The following is a 19,317-nucleotide window of genomic DNA, read 5'->3' on the forward strand; positions in this document are numbered from 1 at the left end:
GAGAAGTCCTTCCTGCGCTCACTTAGACTTTATCAAGTTGAACTGGCCCCATTGAGCTATCTGCATTGCAACTTTAAATCCCTGACATACTGGAGAGCCCGATTTTCAAAACTTCCCCTAACATCAGGGGATGATGGGATTGCCTTGAAACTTGGTGTCCATGGGGACACATGGGTAAGCTGTCATGGGACCAAAGGATAGGTTTCTAACGTGCAAATTGACGTAGTTGTAGAATGGGACTTGATTTGGGGTGAGTTAAAAAGTTTAAGCCGCGCCAAAAATCAGGGGAGGATGGGATTGCCACAAGTGTGGGCGTCCCTGTGGACACATGGATAAGCTGTCCTGGTGCCGAGTTTGAGGTTTCTAACATGCAAATTGACGGAGCTATCCCAAGGGGTGTGAATGGGGTGCCCGATTTTCAAAAATTCCCCAAAAATCAGGGGATGATGGGATTGCCTTGAAACTTGGCATCCATGTGGACACGTGGATAAGCTATCATGGTGCCGAGTTTGAGGTTTCTAACATGCAAATTGACGTAGTTGTAGAATGGGACAATTTGGGGTGAGTTAAGCCGCGCCAAAAATCAGGGGATGATGGGATTGCCTTGAGTGTGGGCATCCCTGTGGACACATGGATAAGCTGTCCTGGTGCCGAGTTTGAGGTTTCTAACATGCAAATTGACGGAGCTATCCCAAGGGGTGTGAATGGGGTGCCCGATTTTCAAAAATTCGCCAAAAATCAGGGGATGATGGGATTGCCTTGAAACTTGGCGTCCATGTGGACACGTGGATAAGCTATCATGGTGCCGAGTTTGAGGTTTCTAACATGCAAATTGACGGAGCTATCTAAAGGGGTGTGAATTAGGGTTATGGGTGGTGCGTTAGAGGTTAGAGCCGCGCCAAAAATCAGGGGATGATGGGACTGCCTTGAGTCTGGGCGTCCATGTGGACACATGGATAAGCTGCCCTGGTGCCGAGTTTGAGGTTTCTAACATGCAAATTGACGGAGCTATCCCAAGGGGTGTGAATGGGGTGCCCGATTTTCAAAAATTCGCCAAAAATCAGGGGATGATGGGATTGCCTTGAAACTTGGCGTGTGTGTGTATACGCCCATGAGGTGTCATGGTGCCAAACGTGAGGTTTCTAACTTCAACCGAAAAAAAGTTGTTTACTTTTTTAGCTTTCAATGCAACCCTATGGGGGGGAAAAACGGAGCTCCGATCCGGATCCGGAGCTCCGAGCGGAGCGGAGCGGAAGTGGGCGGAGCGGGGGCGGGGCAGAGCGGCCCGCTCCGAAAAATGGCGGATCTGCAAGTGAAGCGGAGCGGGGGGTCCGTGCACACCCCTAGTTAACACATACAGATATGAAGCTGCAGTTAGTCCGTAGTTGTTGTTGTTTATTCGTTCAGTCGTTTCTGACTCTTCGTGACTTCATGGACCAGCCCACGCCAGAGCTTTCTGTCGGCTGTTGCCACCCCCAGCTCCCCCAAGGTCAAGTCTGTCACCTCCAGAATATCATCCATCCATCTTGCCCTTGGTTGGCCCCTCTTCCTTTTGCCTTCCACTTTCCCTAGCATCAGCCAGGGTATCCTGTCTTCTCATTATGTGGCCAAAGTACTTCAGTTTTGCCTTTAATACCATTCCCTCAAGTGAGCAGTCTGGCTTTATTTCCTGGAGTATGGACTGGTTTGATCTTCTTGCAGTCCAAGGCACTCTCAGAATTTTCCTCCAACACCACAGTTCAAAAGCATCTATCTTCCTTCGCTCAGCTTTCCTTATGGTCCAGCTCTCGCAGCCATAGGTTACTACGGGGAATACCATTGCTTTAACTATGCGGACCTTTGTTGTCAGTGTGGTGTCTCTGCTCTTAACTATTTTATCGAGATTTGTCATTGCTCTCCTCCCAAGAAGTAAACGTCTTCTGATTTCCTGGCTGCAGTCAGCGTCTGCAGTAATCTTTGCGCCCAGAAATACAAAAGTCTGTCACTGCCTCCACGTTTTCTCCCTGTTTGCCAGTTATCAATCAAGCTGGTTACCATAATCTTGGTTTTTTTGAGATTTAACTGCAACCCAGCTTTTGCACTTTCTTCTTTCACCTTTGTCATAAGGCTCCTCAGCTCCTCCTCGCTTTCAGCCATCAAAGTGGTGTCATCTGCATATCTGAGATTGTTAATGTTTCTTCCTGCGATTTTAACTCCAGCCTTGGATTCGTCAAGCCCAGCACGTCGCATGATGTGTTCTGCATACAAGTTGAATAGGTAAGGTGAGAGTATACAACCCTGCCGTACTCCTTTCCCAATCTTAAACCAGTCTGTTGTTCCGTGGTCTGTTCTTACCGTTGCTACTTGTTCGTTATACAGATTCCTCAGGAGGCAGACAAGATGACTTGGTATCCCCATACCACCAAGAACTTGCCACAGTTTGTTATGATCCACACAGTCAAAGGCTTTAGAATAGTCAATAAAACAGAAATAGATGTTTTTCTGGAACTCCCTGACTTTCTCCATTATCCAGCGGATATTGGCAATTTGGTCTCTAGTTCCTCTGCCTTTTCTAAACCCAGCTTGTACATCTGGCAATTCTCGCTCCATGAATTGCTGGAGTCTACCTTGCAGGATCTTGAGCATTACCTTGCTGGCATGTGAAATAAGTGCTGCTGTCTGATAGTTGGAACATTCTTTAGTGTTTCCCTTTTTTGGTATGGGGATATAAATTGAATTTTTCCAGTCTGATGGCCATCCTTGTGTTTTCCAAATTTGCTGGCATATGGCATGCATCACTTTGACAGCATTATCTTGCAATATTTTAAACAGTTCAGCTGGGGTACCATCGTCTCCTGCTGCCTTGTTATTAGCAATGCTTCTTAAGGCCCATTCAACCTCACTCTTCAGGATGTCTAGCTCTAACTCACTGACCATGTCTGAGCTATCCCCGATATTATTATCCTTCCTATACAGATCTTCCGTATATTCTTGCCACCTTTTCTTGATCTCTTCTGTTTCTGTTAGGTCCTTGCCATCTTTGTTTTTGATCATACCCATTTTTGCCTGGAATTTACCTCCGATGTTTCTAATTTTCTGGAAGAGGTCTCTTGTCCTTCCTATTCTATTGTCTTCTTCCACTTCCGCACATTGCTTGTTTAAAAATAATTCCTTATCTCTTCTGGCTAACTTCTGGAATTTTGCATTTAGTTGGGCATATCTCCCCCTATCACTGTTGCCTTTTGCTTTCCTTCTTTCTTGGGCTACTTCCAGTGTCTCAGCAGACAGCCATCTTGCCTTCTTGGTTTTCTTTTTCTTTGGGACAGTTTTTGTTGCCACCTCTTGGACAATGTTGCAAACTTCTGTCCATAGTTCTTCCGGGACCCTATCTACTAAATCTAGTCCCTTAAATCTATTCTTCACTTCCACTGCATATTCATTAGGAATATTAGTGAGCTCATATCTAACTGATCTGTGGGTCTTCCCTATTCTCTTTAGTTTGATTCTAAATTGTGCAATAAGAAGTTCATGATCTGAACTACAGTCAGCTCCAGGTCTTGTTTTTACTGTCTGTATAGATGTCCGCCACCTTTGGCTGCAAAGGATGTAGTCAATCTGATTTCGGTGTCGGCCATCTGGTGAAGTCCATGTATAAAGCCGTCTTTTCGGTTGTTGGAAGAGAGTGTTTGTTATGCACAGTGAGTTGTCCTGGCAGAATTCTATCAGCCTATGTCCCGCTTCATTTTGTTCTCCTAGACCATGCTTACCTGTAATTCCAGATGTCATTTGACTACCCACCTTAGCGTTCCAGTCTCCTGTAATGAAAATAACATCTCTTTTTGGTGTATTATCCAGTAGGTGCTGCAGATCCTCATAGAACTGATCTACTTCTGCTTCTTCAGCATCTGTGGTTGGGGCATATATTTGGATCACTGTGATGTTAAATGGTTTACCCTGAATTCGAATTGAGATCATTTTTTGGATTGTATCCAAGCACTGCTTTAGCCACTTTATTATTAATTATGAAGGCTACTCCATTTCTTCTGTGATCCTCTTGTCCACAGTAGTAGATCTGGTGGTGATCTGATGTGAAGTGGCCCATTCCAGTCCATTTCAGTTCACTGACACCCAGTATATCTATATTTAATCTTGACATCTCATCAATAACCATATCCAATTTGCCCTGGCTCATAGATCTTACATTCCAGGTTCCTATGGTGTGTTGATCTTTAGAACATCGGATTCGTCGTTCACCACCAGCACCGTCAGCCGCTAGCCGTCCTTTCAGCTTTGAGCTAGCTGCGTCATCACATCTGGGGCTAGTTGAACTTATCCTCTGTTCCTCCCCAGTAGCATTTTGACCATCTTCCGACCTGGGGGTCCCATCTTCTGATGGTATATCGCCATATCTCTGGTTGTACTGATCCATTTAGTTTTCATGGCAAGAATACTGGGGTGGGTTGCCAGGGATCGTATTTAGTCTGACCTCTCTACCATGACCTTCCCGTCTTGGGTGTTCCTTCACGGTTTAGCTCATGGCATCCTTGAGGTGCTCAAGCTCCAGCACCATGACAAGGTAACGATCTCCTTTGCTGGAGAGTCCGTAGTTACTGAAGTTATTATAGAGCAATGGAGAGCAAGATTTATTAGCAGCAGTTCTTAAGTGCTGTAGATCTAGGTCTATTAATCTTTAAACAACAAGAGATTGGGCCTTCTGAAGCTCAGAGTTACCCACAGCTTACACAGAGAAGCCTAGCCCAATTACATTGACCAGCTAGTCCTGGCATAGTGGAATTGCTGTCCAGAGATCCCCTTTGCAGATCGAATTTAATAAATGCGGCCCAATTTTCAACCTATACAGTTGTGTCATCTCTTCATTGTCACTCACAAAGGTCTTTATGCTAAAATTTGCTGGCATTTGGGCCCTGTCCCTTTGCTTTTGGCCCCACCCACCACTAGAGAGCTTTTCCGCATTGAATTCAGCCCTCGGGCTGAAAGAGGTTCAACTTCCTCTGGTCCACACAAAGCAAAGATTTATAATTACACACACACACACACACACACACACACACACAACAAAGGCCTCTAAGACATGTTCAAAGCAGCACTAAATGAAGAAAGCTCTCCTCTTTTTAAGGACAGTATTTTTCCAGAAATGTTTATGTAAAATTTAGAGCTGCTTTTTCTTCTTGGGTTTTTTAAAGACCAGTTAGAGCAAGGTGTGTGTGTGTGTGTGTGTGTTCATTTTAAAACTTAACACTGAGGTTCAAAATTCCTAGGAAACCATGACAATATTCAGCATTCATGATTACATGGGCAGATATATTTCATGAAAATTGCATAGGCTTTTAATACAAGATTATGAATGAGCCCTAATGTTGAAATTATATTAGATTGAATTTCAGAAAGTATTTAAACTATTTCCATGCAACCTTGGGAGGTCTTTTCAATAACAGCGGTTATGAAGGGCAGACTATTTTTTATGAAAACATTTGTCCAGGGTGGACGAGGCTTCTTGAGAAATGTTGTACATCTTTATGACTGACATTTTAGTCCTTTTGAATTAACTTTAAAAAACAACAGACAAAATAAAATATTTAACAGCACAGTTCTTCATGCTTATCTTTAAACAAACCTGGATATTTTCCTTGTGAAGTAATGATACAATATTTAGGCTCAATCACATTTTGTAAATTGAAGGCAATATGAACCTATCTGGTCCTTAGAAAGTGTGTTCTTAGCTAATGTCTAGCCTTTTAAAGCAGCAATTCCTTCATCTGATTTTAGGGGATCTCAAAGTATTACCTTGTAAACAATCCCAGATTTGGTCTTTTACAAGCCTCCTGTAGTTGGCTCCTTACTCCTAACCCTGATAAGAACAAGCTGTTTGATTCCTGAACTGAGTGCAGTAATGTTCAGATTTGTCTCTGTGTAATGGTAAACACATTGAGTTGGATCCAGACTTAGTCAGTTTCAGTGGATTGGATTAAGACTTAGTCATGCTTAGAGTAGACCCACTGGAATTAATCAGACTTTAATCATGAGTTACTTGCCTCATTGATTTCAGTGGGTCTACCCTTAAGTCTGACTAAGTCTGGATCCAACCCATTGAGATTACAAAGAGAGGCATATGCATTTGGGAAATAAATGTATAGGTCTTACCTTTGTAGTGGTGCTTTAGTCATAGCAGCAACAAATGGATTGGATCTAGACTAAGTCAATCACACTGATCAATAGAACTTGATTTCAGTGGGAATTTAGTGCAACTAACTTGGTCTGGATTCAACCCAATGTATCCATTAATATACACTATATCAGCATTGTCCAAACTTCTGTACTATTGCTATCTAGTTTTTAGCCTGGTTGCAAACTGTTCTTCATGTTTATGGAACTAGCAACCAAGAGCAATCTAAATGAATAGCAACCATCTGATGATTATCTATTGTAGAAGGTTGGCACAAAAGCATTTTAAGTTGTCTTGTCTTGAAAACACTTTAGAATCCTTGATACAAAGCATCAAAGATCCAACACAGACAACCAGCTTGCCTATGTGGCAGGGTTTTCCAACATGCTATTGCTTGGCTATCTGTATTTATGCAAATTTGGTAGTAGTTCAGACTTCAGATTTCTATTTGCCATGTTGGTTATGCATTTTGAAATATTTAAATATCTGCATTTATCACAAAGTGGTGGTTGTTTTTACTTTTCACTTACGTTTTTGGTGTCTGAGGTTTTGTTTTTCTTTTCTTTTTCATGAGAAACCACAGTCATATCTCCGAAGTGACAGTTCTGTGTGTGTTTCATGATGAGGGAACTGTATGTGGTTTGTATATATATGATTCATCTATACTTTAAAGTGTAATATTACACACACAAAAGATGGTGTCACAGATTTCAAACCAATGCAGTTATTATTTTTGAGTAGCCAGGAAATGTTTCCTAAGAGAAAGTGGGTGGGGAAAATACATTCCCCTGAATGATTTTCATTATCAGTCTGAATACACTTTAATGACAGTAAGAACAGAGTAACCATCTACTTCTGTAAACAAAGAACCAGGAACTAATGGCAAACAACTACAGCAAAGCATGGATGTAGGACTTATGTCTTCATTCCATAGCAACAAAACTAGTCAGTATCTAAGGTAGAGCAACAGCAACCAGAGAATAGTTCAAAACCAACCACAGCTGTCAGTATATTTTATCACACATAGGAAATTTGTTCAGTTAACATTTTAACATAAACTTACCCAATTTCACATATTCGAACCACCACAAGTTATCTTCAAAATTCACACTTCTTTGATTTTTGCAGTGGTGTTCTCCAATCCAAAAGTGCATATAAAAAAAATCAGTATAACAGGGGGAAATGCACCAAAATGTGTATAGTCATGAAAATAACATTAAAATGCATTATATTAAGAAAATTGCTTGTCAAAATGTAGTTAGGAAGGGAAAATTGCATAGAAAAATGCATGGATTAGGGGAAATATGCACAAAAATGCATACAAATTTCATGCAAATCTTTTAAAACAAACCTCAAAGTTGGTGAAACCAGATTTATGAGTGGAAACAGTCTCAACATTCAGGACGAACTGAATTTAGTATTAGAAAAATGATAACCTGAGAGGAACCGAAATTGACAGATTTGCCCATCCTTAAGCACATATTCAGAAATGGACATCCAGAAACATGGCAAGCTGATCATCTATTTTCACCCAGACTACTATATTTTCCTAGAAACAAATGACCTGACCTGAGGGGTGGAGAGGGGGAAGAAACGTAAAACCCAAGCACAGGCTTCTAAAAGAAAAAAGCATGGTCCCCACAGGCAAAAACATACAGCTGCATCTTACCACAAAAAGAGCCTAGCAACCCGTATTCATAGAATGACAGAAGATAACAAATAACATTGCTTTTCTCTGAAATAAGATGTTCAATAAAGCTAAACACTCGTTCCAATAAAGGTCCCTCATGCGGTGTGTGTGTCTGTGTTTCAAATGACACCTCCCAGTCAGCATTCAAAGACTGCTTAAGGAGGGCTGCATGGGTTAGCCCTGCCACTGACTGCCTTGCATAATGGCCACAATCCCATTGCCTGCACAAGGAAGGGCTCTACATATTCATTCATTACTTTATTTATCCATTCAGTGCTTTATATGGTATGTTGGCTGCTTCAAAATAACAAATACACAGTTTTGTTGTGTAGGGCTGTGCACGGATTCCCCCCAAACTGCTTCATGGCCCGATCAGGAACTTTTGGATCAGGCCCGAACCGCTTCGGGTCGCTCTGACCCTCCCCTGCTCCACTCTGCAAAGTGAGATCCAGAGGGGCAGATCGAGATTTTGCCCCCCTTCCCAACTTACTTGCCTCTGTGGCGGACGGTGGAGGCAAGTAAGTGGAGAAGGGGGGACAAAATGAGGGGCGAATAAGCCCCCTCCCTCCTGCCCCTCACCTGGCTCTGCCACTGTCACCGCACAGACTGCTGCAGCGGCGGAGCCAGGTAAGCCCCCTCCCCCCACTTACCTGCCTCCGTCGTGGTCCGGCACAAGCTTCAACTGAGGCCTGGGCCTCAGTTGAAGCCTGCGCTGGACCATGACAGACACAGGTAACCTCCCCTCCCCCCTTACCTGGCTCCACCGCTGTTGCCACAGTGGCGGCGGAGCCAGGTAAGCCCCCCTCCCCCCACTTCCCTTCATCCGTCACAGTCTGGTGGCCCGCTTCCACTTTGAGGCCTGGGCCTCAGTTGAAGCCTGCGCTGGACTGCAACAGACACAGGTAAGCCCCCCTCCCCCCTGCCCCCTTACCTGGCTCTGCCGCCTTTGCCGCACGGACTGCAGCGGCACCGGCGCCAGGTGAGCCCCCCTCCCCCCCACTTCCCTGCATTTGGAGCTCTGGATGGAGGTGAACTGCTTCGCCTCAATCCGCAGCTCCCCCAACCCGATTCGGATCCGCCTTTGGCGGAGGCAGATCAGGTCGCTCCACTCTGGATTCGCGATCCGAATCGGAGTGGAGCACAGCCCTATTGTTGTGTACTGTAGTTACTAGTTTTATCAACTTTTGTACATGGAATGAGCATGGGGCTCCCTCTTCTTCTTTGCCTCGGGCAGGTTAGTGTTGTTCTACTCCTGAGTGTTCCTCATAATATGACAAAAATCCTTGTTTTAACAGTATATACACACCATGAAGAGGCTTAGGGCCTTGCTAGACCTACCAGATAATCCGGTGGGGAGTAGGAACAACGGCGCGCTGCAGCTAGCATGGGCCATCGCCCTTTTCTAGACGTAACACGTGACGGGGTAAGGGGAAGCCCCGTCGCATCAGCCATTTTCTTTGGCATCTTAAAGGGCCATGTGCGCAGAAGTGCACCAATGGAAAGGTAAGTCCTTTTTTAAAAAAAATTAAGGGTTCCCCACTCCCCCTGCCCCTGACTTCCCTCCCACGATGCCTGATGCCCCCCTGCCCACTCACTCACCCGTCCTCCCCCCAGTCACCATGCCTGTCCCCGCTTGCCATGCCCACCCCTGCCCGCTTGCCTGTGCCCACCCCCTGCCAGCTTGCCCGTGCCCACCCCCTGCCCGCTCGCTCCCCCGTCCTCCCCCCACTCGCCATACCTGTCCCCTGTCCCCGTTCTTCTTCCCCCCCGTCCGCCATGCCTGTCCCCTGTCCCCGCTTGCCATGCCCATCCCCCGTCCGCCATGCCTGTCTCCGTTCTTCTTCCCCCCTCTCCTGCCGGGTCCGCTCTTTCCCCCGGCCCCTATCTCCCTCCCCCCGTGATTCCCCCCCCTGGCCCAATGGGTACAGCGCTCCTATGGAATGCTGTGCTCAGTCCGCGGCTTCTCCCGGCTACTTGCGAGTAAGCAAGCCACCGGGAAAAGCTGTGGACCCTGCTAGACCTTCCGCAGCCCCGGCCTCAGGCCAGGGCTGCGGAAAAGCCGGGCCATAACCGCATCCGGTTATCCTGGGTCAAGGGAGAACTTAGCTCGGCCTGACCCCAGGATCCCCTGTGTGTCATTTGGATGCACAGGAGGGAGACCAGGCCTCACATCGGGCTAACGCCTCATCTAGCAACGGCCTTAGTCAATAGGTTAGGAATGGGCAAGTTATGGCCTTCCAGACGTTTCGGCCTACAACTCTCATCACCCCTCACCATTGGCTATGCTAGCTCAGTCTGATGGGAGTTGTAGGCTAAAACATCTGGGGGCTCACAAGTTACCTACCTTTGTGATAGATCAAGACTAACGTGCTCCAATATATTTTATAATATAAAACTGAATGTAAAATGAACTGGCAAATTCAGTTTAAATCTGCTTTCAGTGACCTCATGGATTCTAAAGCTGGCAAGTAAGTCAGAGCATGGCCACCTGACATTTAATGATTGGCTGCACCCACATCATTTTGATGGCCTAGATAGCCCTTCTAATATTTGGCAATTAACAACTGAATGGCTGCACCAGCCGTTCTCAGGGAATGTCAACATGAAAGCTGGGTAGAGGGCAACACAAAAGCTCCCATTTCACCCAATTTTTGTGTGCAGCTGATTTATCAGAGCAAGCTTATCTTCAAACAATAGGACATTCCAGAGCTGTTTCCCTAGTCACCAATCCTCAAGATAATGTTTCCAGCCAAATTATTCAGCCACAGTTTAGGACTTCTTTGGCAGAATTCTTATAATATGCACTGTGTTATCACTGTGGAACAGTCCAGAGCCTTCCACGAAACATAAGAATGTACACAAAGGGTGGAGATCTTTTTGCTAAGATTAAGGTTGAGCACTTCTGTAAATGTTTCCTCCCCTCAGCTATACTGGATCCCTGAAATATTTTCCCAGAGTCATGGTACATGCTGGGAACTGGAGTATGCTCTATCAATTCGCTTTTACTCCTCCTCTCCTTACGAAGGATGCTAGAGTTAATATGTGTTATCCAAACCACAGTCTGTCATTGTCCAGAGTGTACAAAACTGTTTGTACACTGTTTGTACACTCTGTACAACCGTCACAGAGAAGACGGTTCGGAAGCTGCAGCTCGTGCAAAATGCAGCGGCCAGATTGATTTCGGGAACCAGATGGTTTGACCATATAACACCTGCTCTGGTCCACTTGCACTGGCTGCCTGTATGTTTTTGAGCCCAATTCAAGGTGCTGGTTTTGATCTATAAAGCCTTACACGGCTTGGGACCACAATACCTGACGGAACGCCTCTCCCGACGTGAATATACCCGGTCACTACGTTCAACATCTAAGGTCCTCCTCCAGGTGCCTACTCCGAGTGTGGAGTGTGGCAACGAGGGATAGGGCCTTTTCAGTGGTGGCTCCCAGACTGTGGAATGATCTCCCTGACGAGGCTCGCCTGGCACCAACACTGCTATCTTTCCGGCGCCAGGTTAAGACTTTCCTCCTTGCCCAGGCATATGGCGGCACATCTTAATCACCCACATGTTTAGTTTTTTAACGGGTTTTAATGCTTTATGTGTATATGTTTTGTGTTTTAGGTTTTTAAATTTTGTATACTTGTTTTTATCTCAATTTTAGAATTTCTGTAAACCGCCCCGAGAGCCCTGGCTATGGGAGCGGTATATAAGTGCAATAAATAAATAAATAATAAATAATAAATAAATTTACAGTACTTGTCACCACACCTAAAAAGGATATTGTAAAAAGGGGAAACCAAAATAATGAAGGGGCTCGAGCAACTACCTATAAGGAAAGGTTAAAATGTATGGGACTGTTTAACTTAGAAAAAAGGCGAGTAAGGGGAGACATGATAGAAATGTACAAATTATGGATGGTGTGGAGAAAGTGGATAGGGAGACCCCTCTCTCTCTCTCTCTCTCTCTCTCTCTCTCTTATAATATCAGAACCTAGGGTCATCCCATGAGGTTAATTGGTGTGAGATTCAGGACAGGTAAAAGGAAGTACTTCTTCACACAGCATGTAGTTAAACTATGGAAGTTACTACCACAAGATGAAGTGATGGCCACCAACTTGGATGCCTTTAAAAGGGGATTAGACAAATTCATTGGGCATAAGACTATCAATGGCTACTAGTTATGAAGATTATATATTACTTCCAGTATCAGAGTCATATGCCTCTTAGTACCAGTTGCTGGGGAGCATGAATGAGATGGTGCTATTAAACTTGTGTCCTGCCTGTTGGCTTCCCACCGGCTGTTGGTTGGCCACTGTATCAATAGAATTCTGGACTACTTAGACCCTTGATCTGATCCAGCATGACTCTTATGTCCTAATAGGGAGGAAGAAATAGGGGGCTGGGACATAATACAGCTGCATTAAACGTACTGCTGCATAACAATTAAGACAGAGATATATTTCTTTATAAATTTAATTTATTGCGTATCAGTGTACAACAAATATATTAAAAGATACCTTCATTGAAAAATCCAACACTGATATCTTAAAAGCAAAGAACGATTCTGAAGAAAAGTTTGAATATTTAAAATAGTATATGCTAAAATAATCATTTTATTTTTCTCTTTCTTTAAAATATCTTTATATACTCTGCAATATATGTTCTGCAAACTTCTATATAATATAGATAAGATATTATAAAGTACAGTTCTCTATTCCTATATAATTTGCATTTAGTAATTATGTGCATCCACACAATACAAAGAAGACACAGCAATCGGCTTCCACGCTATATATTGTGCTCAACGTCGAAGATACTTTGTCAAGTCCATAAACAAAGGGATTTGTATTTGGGCTTTGCAATACCAGTCATGCTTGTATCCACTATTGGCATTCATAGCGAAAAGCATTGCCCAGTGTTGCGGTGCAGAGAAAGAACAATGGCTTTCCTATGTTAATGGTGTTACACTCCCACAGATCACATACACCTCGCCATACTGACTCAGTTCATTGAATTCCATATCCTGCGAATATAAATCTACCGATGGACAGCTGACATTATTGCTCATTGAAGTTTTAGTAATATATTTCTTTAATGCAAGACAGAAATATGCTGAAACCCAATAACCCTTAACTACAACAGTGATCTGAAAAATAAACTTGCATACATGTCCCACATTTTTATCGATGTTGCATATTAAAGATTTAGGACAGAAAATGTGATAGGAGAAAACTCTTTTCTTCCAAAGAAGGCAAGGAATAAGAACAACCCTTATGAGGGGGAAAGGGGGGGGAACCCACCAATGAACAAAAAACAAAGACAAGACACATAAAAATTGTGCCTCCGTTCTGTACTAAGGTCTGCAGAAACCAGAGAATAATTGCTGACATGGGAGTGGTGCGAACAAAAGTAATTGTTCTCTTATGCATATAGTTGCATCCTGAAGTTCTCCATCTGTCTATTCTCCAGTTCTATTTGTTATTTATTAGCATATGGTTTTTCTCCTTTGAGCTGTAAGGCTAAAAAGGTAAAAAGTAATTCTAACGTATTGTATAGGACTTCCGTGTTAAGATACTTCAGGTAGTATGTTTTACATTGGTATTGAATATTGCATGGAAAAATTATCTTAATTAGTACTGTAGTGCTATAATGTAGAAAATACAGCTCTTCTCAATTACAATCATATATACTACTTAAAGGCAATGCTCAGAGCGGCTGTGCCAATCCTCTTACAACGTGAAAAAGAAAATTTCAGCACAAAGAAAGTACTGAAAAGTATTCTTATCTCACGAAGGGCACTGGGACAAATTTAAATTAAAGCATGCTTTCTCCTCATTATGCTACTCAATCTCTCTATGGATATTACTGTTCCTTGCTGAAATTTCTCTTTGTTTGGTTTGCCCCTCTTTGTTCTAGTAACAGTCTTTGTGCATCTGCTGTTCATGTGCACAAAGAAGCAGATTGTGCATATGTAGAAACTGAAAAACAGCAAGATAGCAGAGGCCAAGTGATTGTTTTTCAAGCATCACTCCTGTAAATTTGCACGTGCGTGGGCACAACAGCCTAGTGCTTAAAATAGCACATTAGTTGCCACTACTCATCTCTTGTAATGCCTGTCCAAGCATTGTCAGGGGATTGTAGTAAAGTTTGTACCTCTTTAATGAGGTATTAACTTTCCCAGGACAAAAGCGGAACACTAATTAGCAGCATTGCCAAGGATGTGGTATAGGCTGCACCAGTTATTTACTGCATGCTCTGAGACATGACCCAGAAAAATAACTAGTTCAGGCTACCATGTAAATCTTTTTATGGTCTCTGCGTTGTTGTTGTTGTTGTTGTTGTTGTTGTTGTTGTTATTATTATTATTTCTGTATTTTTCAGGACCTCGTTGGTGGCATGATAAAACCAGTGAACCTACTACGACTAGCCTTCATCCACTACTGACAGATAGTGTTGGCCTCTAAAGTTCTAATTGCTGCTGCCTAAAATAAACAGATCCCTATTCACATTCATTTAAATTCTAATTGTAACTTGAACTGTCAAAATGGAAAGCCATAGGTTCACAAAAGGGCAAAGGCCGACTATCTGCTCTGTCCAGCCATAACACAAGGGAGCTCATTGTTTTGATTAAGATTTTAGTACCCCTAGTTGTGGTAGTGGGGAGCAGCTGATTACTATTTACTTAACTATAAGTACAATTTTGAGATTTTAGCAGAAATCTGAGCCTTTGTGGTACTTATGGAGAGATGGTTGATCACACATGACTTGTAAATCAGAACAAAATCATTAAGTACTAGGATAACAGAAATACTGTTATATACTACAATTCTGCATTGACGTATGAGAACTGTAACCGTCTCCCTCACAAACAAGGAAAGATATTATTCAAACCTATTTAACAAAACAGTACATAGAAATTAGCAACCTGTAGTGCCAAGGACTCTTTTATTATGGGATTTCCCCAAAGCAGAGGAGTCAACAATTATTTCTGTGAGACTATATAACAAAATACGTTGGCACACAAGGCCTCATTTTGATTCAGAAAAAAAATTATAGTGCAGAATATCTTTACAAGTTCGTTTAAAAACATATAAGATAGAAGGCAATTTAGAATAACATTCTTTATAGGTCGTCTAGGAACGCAAAGTTTTCTGAGCAATGATGTTCCCACTACAGCTCTGTCTTGTCTGGTTGGGCAGAAGCAGAACTAATGCTTCCTTCTCCAGCATAGTTCTTGTCTGCAGATTCAAAAGACAGTGAAGCCGAATTTATGCAATAGCGTTTACCAGTTGGACGTGGCCCATCATCAAAAATATGTCCAAGGTGAGCACCGCACTGAAATAAAAGAGCATAAGTTGCATTCATGTATATCTAACAGAAACCCAAAATATTACCTGCAAGCGTGTAGCCTGTTCTTTGAGAGCCACACGTGTAAGCTTTGTTTTGAATGCTTTTAAAGTGAGTTAAGTTTGATCAGGAACTGTAGAAGCTACATTTTTGGAGTTATAATCACTATCCTTTGTTGTTTGCTAGTAGTGTGAAAATATAGGGTATCTTCCAGGAGAAGCCTGGCTTGTACGAAGGAGCTTCAGATAGCGTACGTTTTGATGCAAACATTGACAAACAGAATATGCTTATCTATATACAGAGTTATATAGATAATGAGTGGCCTTCCATAGCCATACCTAAGGGTACACAGATCAATACCACAGCCATGTCTTTACCAGTGCATGTGGACCAAGAGGCACACTTAAGCACAAATCCCAGCTGTTCTTTTCAGTCCCCTACAAATACAAGAAATTCAGAAAGGGAGGAGGACATATGACAAAGCAAGACCATTTTAAAACATCATCACATACAGAAGTGCTTCAAGTCTTTTGCAAGTGACCTTGTTAATTGATATGAATGGGGTTAACTAAAAATAGTGGTGGAGTTACTAGAACAAGGAATGCAGGCTTAGTCCTCTAAGGCCAGGTTTGAAGAATCAGTGGCTTCTTTTCCCTTCCTTGCGCAGTGTGTGTGTGTGTGTGTGTGTGTTTTATTTTTGCTTCTGTACTTTTCAGACCCAAAGATGAAATGTGTTCAATTAAGTTCAATTAAATTTTTGCATTTGCATTTTCCCTTATAACAGTTTTATTAAAAAATGCATAAAACAGTGATGAAAATTTGTACTTTTTTCTGTTGCCCTAGTTATAAATAAATAATTGGGTTATATTGCTTGCTGCTATTTAGTGTTAAATAAATCTAATAAAGGTATATATTTAATATAGTTGTGTGTTCTGGCATGGGGAACGGCCTTGAAGAAAACTGAGTTTTTAATGTCTTATTTCACCTTTAGCACATATTGAATCTTAGGCCACAGCTAGACCTAAGGTTTATCCTGGGATCATCCTAGATGAACAGGTTTGAACCCTGGATGATCCAGGGATAAACCTTAGGTCTAGCTATGGCCTTAATGTCTTGCTGGCTAAACAATGGAAGGGCCAAGGGGACACCATTATTGGGCTGTGCGTAGGGCATCAGCTGGCCTTAATCCAGCCATGCTCTTGCTTCCTATATGACCTTGAGGGATTTATCATTTTAGCCTATGAGCACATCCTATCCAGTGAAATATAATTTTCACCCTTGCCTCCAGATGCAGGGATGGAGTCATAGAATCATAGAATAGCAGAGTTGGAAGGGGCCTATAAGGCCATCGAGTCCATCCCCCTGCTCAATGCAAGAATCCACCTTAAAGCATACCTGACAAATGACTATCCAGCTGCCTCTTGAATGCCTCTAGTGTGGGAGAGCCCACAACCTCCCTAGGTAACTGGTTCCATTGTCGCACTGCTCTAACAGTCAAGAATTTTTTTCCTGATGTCCAGCTGGAATCTGGCTTCCTGTAACTTGAGCCCATTATTCCAAGTCAACCACTCTAGTGGGAAAGCCATGACTGCATGAGGCTGCAGGTTTAGTTCATCTGCATTTGCGTCTGTGATACAAGACTGATTGTCCAACTGTTTGCTTAAACACGTATAAGCCTACCTGACAAATGATTAACATCAACCTTCTGTGTTTCTCTAAGGTACTAGGTATAAGCCCATCTTCTCCCATAGCCTGCCAAATGACAGACTGCCATACCAAATGCACAGGCATCCAACTGATGTCAAAAGTTGTATAAATATAGGAATTCTGCCATGTGCATTTATTTCATCCCTCTTCCTTAAACTGTATGTCCTTTTACTATTCAATCATAGCTGAACAGCAGGTTGGGATGGGAATGACACAGAAGCACCCGATTATTACCATAGGTGGGAAATGCAGGGGTTTTAAAGCATCCCTCTGAATGCCCTGCATTTTTCATGCCCTTAAGGATAATATCAAGGCACAACTGGACCCCCACATCCAAGTCTTGGCTCAATGCAATCGGCCTTTGAAGTACAGAATTTCAGTGTTTGTAGAGCTAGTGTAACCAAAGGTACTCAAAGGTGCCCCAGGATTAGGGATGCAGCTGTCTGCCACAGCAAAGGGGAAGATACTGCTTAACCATAAGAAGAAAGCACCTTCAGTCAGCAAGCCAAATAAAAGGCTCAGGCTGGAATCCTATACACTCTTGGCTAAGAGTAAGTCCCATTGAATTCCATGGCAGTCACTTCCCACTAGACATGAGAAGGATTCAACTCAGGAAAGCACATGTGGGGCAACCCTACCTATGATGCATTATATGCATATGAAGTTATGAACAATATACCACAATATAGGGTGGGACCTGAATGACGAATTCTACCTGAAACACTCTAACATACAAACACACACAGGCCCACCGTTCTGCTACATTTGCAGGAAATCTGAATTAGAAACATCTAATGTGGAAAGATTTTGAAGGAATGATGCTCCAGACTGGACCATATGAATTATATGTTTAATTGGACAAAATGAATTATATGTTTAATTTTAACTGAATTAAAATTATACTGAATTTACATAATACTGAAAAAAGAGGGACAGCTTTTGATGTTTTGTACTCTTTGTATTAAAATTAACGAATAGTTAAAAAAATAGCCTGGCCATTGATAAAAACTGCAGGACGAAATGGAAGCCTGCACAGCTGAAAAGGGGTGTGTGTGTGTTTCTGGTGCTTGATACAGGCTGTGCTTGCAGTGCCCGTTAGTGTGAATGATCTTTTTTTCCTCTTTTTTGTAGCAATATTTTTTGTACAACGGTACAATATTGTTTTTCAAGGCAGATCAGATCAGATCACAGATGAAGAATACAGAGAATTATGTACACACATTATGGAAGAAAAGAATTTGGTTAGACAAAAAAAACAAACCTTGGATACAAATATTTGTTTATGCTTTTATGACAAATCTTGGGGGAAAACACCACATGCATCTATAGCATATTCACAGGGGAATTTATCACAGGTGTAGTTATCTCAGTCATTTTCCCTCCGGGGCCTTTGAACTCTGGTTGCATATGGCACTGTGAGGTGAGCATAAAATACTAAAAATACCACAGGATGATTGATCACTTGTTTGCATGTCAACCCAGGCAATTTCTGGAATTACATACAAATACACATGTATTAAGTAATGTTTTGGCCTGTCACTACAGCATTTCTTCCAGAAAGCCAATTGCCAAAACCTTCTTGTCAAAATATCTTTAGAGTGCTGACCAATTTCATTTTTCTCTTTTTTTAAAAAGGAAGAAACACAGACAGTAACTCCAAAAGTAGTGTGTGTGTGTGGGGGGGTCTTTGTATCTGCTCTATTCAGTGAAGCTTAATCAATCCAGAAATATAATGGGGTTTTTTTGTTAACTGAATGTCTGGTCTATACATAAGAATTTTCATATTGAAAGCATAGTGCATATATATATATATATATATATATATATATATATATATATATTATATATATATAAATCTCCCATGCAAAGAGAGGTCCTGTTGCCACATCTGTATGGAGGACGATGTAGCCTCCTAAAGGTGGCATGCAAGCACAGGAAGTTGGTTTTTTTTTTTAAAGAAAATGCTGCTGTACTCAATAGAATTCAGTCTGAAAGTTGCATGAGTGGTATGGTGGGCTTATACATTATTACTTCCTCCAAGCAACTGCAGCCCCAGGACTGTACCACTTCACGGGGGAGGGGATTATACTTTACATAGGCCTCAAGAGTTTATGAAATCTGCACATTCTACCACAGATAAGAAAATGGAAGAATGGAATGAGTGGGTCTGTAGAGAGTTCAGGACACAGTAATGAATTTGTCTGAATATTACACCATGTGCCTAGTTTGTAATTCAGCCTACATTGACTGTGTTATGCCTAACTGCCAGAAATCTTTTACCAGACCAGTTGAACACTGGTCTGGTAAAAGAATCACATGACTACTCAATTCTGAACTCAATTCTTAATAAACCAGTTTTGTCATTAACCCTGGGTTAGCTGGACATATTTTACCTCTCTGAGGGCCGAACTAAAC

General features: G+C 42.3%; 2 protein-coding genes across 6 annotated transcripts in view; both read right to left on the reverse strand.

Annotated features, from left to right (window-relative positions):
- Nucleotides 1-19,317, reverse strand: part of LEMD3 (LEM domain containing 3) — a 278,836-nt gene that overhangs the window by 141,559 nt on the left and 117,960 nt on the right. The gene's annotated exons all lie outside the window — the stretch shown is intronic.
- Nucleotides 12,408-19,317, reverse strand: part of MSRB3 (methionine sulfoxide reductase B3) — a 95,264-nt gene continuing 88,354 nt past the window's right edge. For all 5 annotated transcript variants that reach the window (XM_063133926.1, XM_063133921.1, XM_063133925.1 and 2 more), the window contains one exon: nucleotides 12,408-15,183. In XM_063133926.1, the coding sequence (XP_062989996.1) occupies nucleotides 15,019-15,183 (165 nt within the window). In that variant the 3' untranslated portion in view covers nucleotides 12,408-15,018. The remainder of the gene's footprint in view (nucleotides 15,184-19,317) is intronic.

The sequence above is a fragment of the Elgaria multicarinata genome, chromosome 9 (assembly GCF_023053635.1).
Source record: "Elgaria multicarinata webbii isolate HBS135686 ecotype San Diego chromosome 9, rElgMul1.1.pri, whole genome shotgun sequence".
NCBI lineage: Eukaryota > Metazoa > Chordata > Lepidosauria > Squamata > Anguidae > Elgaria > Elgaria multicarinata.